General features: G+C 56.1%; 1 protein-coding gene across 1 annotated transcript in view; it reads left to right on the top strand.

Moving 5' to 3' along the window:
• EFCAB8 (EF-hand calcium binding domain 8) overlaps positions 1-4,837 on the top strand; it is a 60,735-nt gene that overhangs the window by 13,545 nt on the left and 42,353 nt on the right. The window contains exons 6-8 of the mRNA XM_030887079.1: positions 1,706-1,802; positions 3,144-3,228; positions 3,707-3,831. Coding sequence (XP_030742939.1) covers positions 1,706-1,802; positions 3,144-3,228; positions 3,707-3,831 — 307 coding nt within the window. The remainder of the gene's footprint in view (positions 1-1,705; positions 1,803-3,143; positions 3,229-3,706; positions 3,832-4,837) is intronic.

Genomic DNA, 4,837 nt, shown 5'->3' with positions numbered 1-4,837 from the left:
GACAAGTTATCAAGGTCTCTTGTATCAGGAGAAGCTTTACCAAATGCCAGAGATGATAAGGATCCTGTTAATTCGGATATTCCAGTTGAAGGCTGGGGCCAGTGTGTGAGCTCTGACAAGACCTCCAACGGAGATCCGTGAAACTGGCTGAGGGCGGGCTGTGAAGGGCAGAGGGAGCACACTTGGGGTCAGGCAATTTCCTTCTGTTCCTGACACAGTTCAGCCAGGGATGGACTTTCCCCCTTTTGCTATCTTTCCTGTAGATCTTGCCCCTCACTCTTGACCTTCAGGTTCTGTATTCATCTGACTCCCGAAGCACAGCCATGGCCTTCTGCACATCACATTGTCTTGGAGAACTGCTTCGACCAGTACTTCATCTGGCTCAGCTTCTCCAAGAATCTCTCTCGTGCAGTCAAGGCATGAGTAAAGACGAGCTTGACCGACCGCACTTAGTTGCTGGTTTGAAAGGGAACTGGATGAGTCTTTCCGATCTCCACAGTCATATTCGTCTCCTGGCTCAACAGCAGAAGATTTGTCACATCCTGAGTCAATAAATTGAGCCGCTGTTGGTGGAGAAAGCCAATAATCATCATCTACTGATTGGCCATAGGCCTCATCATCTTCAAAATCTTCATCGAAGTTATAGCCGCGAACATTCCGATGCTGGGCCATGGCGCCAGAAGAGGTGTTCGCAGCAGCCCCTAGCCAAAACACCCCGCTCCGAGAGTGATAAGGCACCAGTTACGGCCTGGAGGGCACCCAAGCGCCATCTTGGCTTCCCAGGCCTCTGCGCCGAGCTCCTGTGGACACGCGACGTCTAATCTGACGGCAGCCTCTCCCTTTTGTTTCTAATGAGAAGATCATTTTATTGGGGCCTCTTACAGCTCTTATAACAATCCATACATCAAGTGTATCAAGCACGTTTGTACCTATGTCGCCATCATTCTTTGCTAAACTTTCCGTTGAGTCCTTAGTATCCGCTCCTTCCCCGTTCTTGTGGTTCCTTGACAAATGATAAATTAGAGCCAAATCCACCCTGACTCGTCGTGGCCCCAAGGGACAGAGTAGACCTGCTCCTGTGGGTGTCCCAGACCGCAACTCTTTACAGGAGCAGAAAGCCTCACCTCTGTTCTGCAATTCGAACTCAGTGCCCTCCCAAGCCAAAATTCTTCTTTTCCCTGACCCTCCCACCTCGGGCAAGAATCTATGTCCCGCCCCCCCTCTCTTTTTGAACATAAAAATGGATACGCAGAAAGCTGCATTCTCATCTCATAGCTCAGTTTCTCGTTGGGATGTGGTTTGTCTCCGCCGCCTCCCCGACGGCTCCTGGGCTGTCTGCAGCCTGCTGTGGTCCCAGCAAGCCCCCATGCCACCCCTAGAGGCGCTCTTCCGTGAGTACCTGTGAACACATCTTGGACAGGGAGTCCCTGGGTCAGAGCCATGGGCCTTTAGAATTCTATGGACCTGGTCAAACGGCTCTACCAAGGGCACTGCAAAAGGAGGATGGTCTGCAAACCCATTTCACAGATGCCGCAGTCGAGCTTCAGGCTCGGGGATTTCTTCAACACCCAGTTGTGCCTGGGTTCGGAGCCTCCCTTGTGGGGTGGGAGATGATTCCCGGGGAGCTTGTCCACGTGGCTGGGCTGTCCTGGGCAAGCTTCCCACACCTGGTTCCCCTCTGCTCTTCTCTGGCCCCCTTACCCAGATCCTACGACCCCACAACCAGCAGATGTGGGTTATTGACATGGTGTGTCTCCACAACATGGATCTGATCGCCCTTTCATCTGCTGACCAGAAGATCGGTGAGTCCCTGGGCCCATGCTTGCAATCAGAACCAAGGCATTCGACCTTCCATAGGTGGGGTCAACCGTCAGCATGGGTGAGGGTCCTCGAGGAGCGTTTCTAGGTGTGAGGTTGTCCAGCGATCAGTGAGGACCCGCTGAGCGCCCAGTGCCACAAGAAGAGCCGGGAGGGCTAGGCCACTTGATGTGGACCACCTGATGGTGAGCATACAGTGGTGCCAATGAGAGCTTGCGTGCCTCAGGACCCTTGAGCAGCTTCTGGTTTATAAACCAGAGGCCCTCACCAACCTGCCTCCACACCCTAGCCCTTGCCACACGCAGTCTAGGCCAGCACCACCTCTCCCATCAGCGGTAGGAATGGCTTCCCCATTGCTCTTCACCGGAGCAGCCAGCGTGAGTTTGGAAAGTGCCTCTCTGCCCAAAGCCTCCCACCCCGTTGCTTCTAGACTGGAGATCGGATCCCTTATGTGGTATGCCAGGTCCCCACAGGTCCCCCGCCCTGGCAGGCTCCTGTTGGGGCTTTAGTTGTAACACCCAGTTCCTGGCGAAGAGGGGGGTGGGGTGCCAGCCATACCTGCTACTTGAACTCACTGGTTCAGTAAGTACAATTGTACAGTTGAGATATATAAGTATTATATTAAAGTCATCAAGAGCATGAGAGATACAATAATGCAGTTAGACACATTACATGGTAGCATCACTCACCTCAGCCCAGCTTGGTGGTCCACGTGGAGAGAGGGGAAGGGAAGGATGCAAGGGAACAAGGGAGAGGGGACTGGAGAGGAGAGGGGAGAGATCAGGGAATGCCCAGCAAGGAGCCCAGAGAGTCAGAGAGCTCTATATCGCAGACTCACGCCTATATACCTTTTGGGGGCATGCCAGCCCACTAATTACAAGTAGAGACACACATCACAGGGAAGGGCTGCACGATAGGTTCCACAGCAATGAGGGGGTGATCTAGGGGGTGGTCTCTGGGTCTCCATAGGAACCATTATCAGTAGGGTGCAAACTCCTCCTACAGGAGCCTGTCCATTGCCCCCAGAGTCCAAGGAGGTAGTCCATTGCCCCCAGAGGCAGGGAGCAGGCCCACCCCTGTGGAGGGATGAGACAGCAGTGTGGCAACTGATTGCCCTCAGGGGAGGGAATGCCTGCGCATCTGACCTCCCCCGACAGATTTCATTCTGTGGGGAGTGCTGAGCTGTCTGGTGCATTGACTTTGGGAAAGGCTTCCTCTGATGGTGGGGAGACCAGGATGAAGTGGGCCAGAGAAGCTGCGAGAGCGCCGTGGGACTGCCCCATTGCCACCCAGAACCCCGCGAGGCTTCTCTGTCTCCCCTGCAGAGTTCTTTGACATCAGTAATCACAATTGTAAGCGCGCCTTCACCTTCATCGATCTGGACAACTGCATTCTGGTCATGGACTACTGGTGAGTCTCCTCGGGGAGCAGCGTGCAGTCACAGGGTGGGCGGGGCCCCCTGGAAAGCCTCTCTGGTAATGGCCCTGGGAAAGCCCCCCCTCTGGAGGCCCCGAGGGCCCCCCTTGGACCGCTGGTGCGTGCCAGCACCCTGCACCCCTCAAGCTGCTGTCCTCTCAGGCCTGCTTCCTGGGGTCGTGGCCATCCACTATCCGTCCCTCCACCTCTCCCACCAAGAGGCTTGTCCCACTGTGGCTGCGGAGTCTGGGGGCCCAGGAGTCCACTGCGGGGGAAGGGAAGGGAGGGGAGGGGAGCTGGAGAAAGCACAGTGTTCGTGGAAGAAAACGTTGATTTCTCCTGGGCACGGGTCAGGGCCACTGCAGCCCCCCCATGTTTGTCGGCTCCTCTGAGGTTGGGGAGGCGGGGAGAGGGCAGTGAGTGGGGTGCCCTGGCCAGGACCCCAGCCTGTCCATCTGCATCTTCCCCCCAGGTCTGACTATCAGAAAGCTGTGTTCTGCTGCGGGGATACCAAGGGCAATATCTTCGTGTTTACCTCCGACAACGTGACCAGTGGGCTCTTCAACCCCCGCCTCCTCCCCAAGACCTCCAAATGGGGTAGCAAAGGGGTGCGGGAGCCGGGCGGCGGCCTGGGGATGGGCAGGAAGGGGGGTTGGTCCAGAGGCCACCTTCTTCTCATTCTGTGCCTCTCTGCTCTCCAGCCAAGCCTCAGGGCCGGCGGGCTCTTTGAGAAGCTCTTAGGGCTCTGAACACCCAACCCAGGGCAGAGCGGCCGCGTGAGAGAGTCCAGGAGGGGGAACAGCTTACATTTAAGCGCCTTTCACATCTTGCTGTTAGATGCCGTGGAGCCCGCCCTGACTCATCATGACCGAGTGCCCAACAGGACGAAACACTGCCCGGTCCCATGCCATCCTCACGATGGTTCTTATGCCCGAGCCCATGCCCGCAGCCACTGTGTCCATCCAGCTCGTTTGGCTGCCTTTCTCCTCGGTCAGGCACCGGGGCCTTCTTGAGGGACCGGCCTCCCCTGACCACAGTCTCGCCATCCACCCCTCTCAGGAGCATCCGGCTGTGCTTCTTCCAGGACAGATGGGCTTGCTCTTTTGGCAGCCCGGGGGCGCACTCTGTATTCGTTGTCAGCACCCCAGTTCCATTGCACCAATTCTCCTGTCTTCCTTATTCAGTGTCCACCTTTCACAGGTCTGTGAGGTGAGGCAGACGGCACTGCGTGCGTGCGTGGGTCAAGCGCACCTTAGTTCTCAAAGGAACCGGCTTGCTTTTCAGCACTTGACCCGACAGATTGACCCAACGCAGCGCCCTTTGTTACTTACCTCTTAGGAGAAAGAGGAGACAGAAGCAAACAAGCCATCTGGCTGGGGACACATTGTGGCCTCATGCTCCCGGTCTCCTACATCCCGAGGCTTTTCCTTTGACTTGTTCCGGTCCTGTGTGAGGCTCAATAGCAGGCTCCCTATAAAGCACCTTTGACTTTAGGACTTGCAGTGGGGTGCTGACTTTAGGGCAGCGGTTCTCCACCTTCCTAATGTCGCCACCCTTTCATACAGTTCCTCATGTGGTGGTGACCCCCCAACCATAAAATTAT

This window comes from Echinops telfairi, unplaced genomic scaffold (assembly GCF_000313985.2).
Source record: "Echinops telfairi isolate 266 unplaced genomic scaffold, ASM31398v2 ScPeMD7_5592;HRSCAF=6446, whole genome shotgun sequence".
In the NCBI taxonomy this organism is placed as follows: Eukaryota; Metazoa; Chordata; class Mammalia; order Afrosoricida; family Tenrecidae; genus Echinops; species Echinops telfairi.
This window is presented reverse-complemented; position numbering and strand designations above follow the sequence as displayed.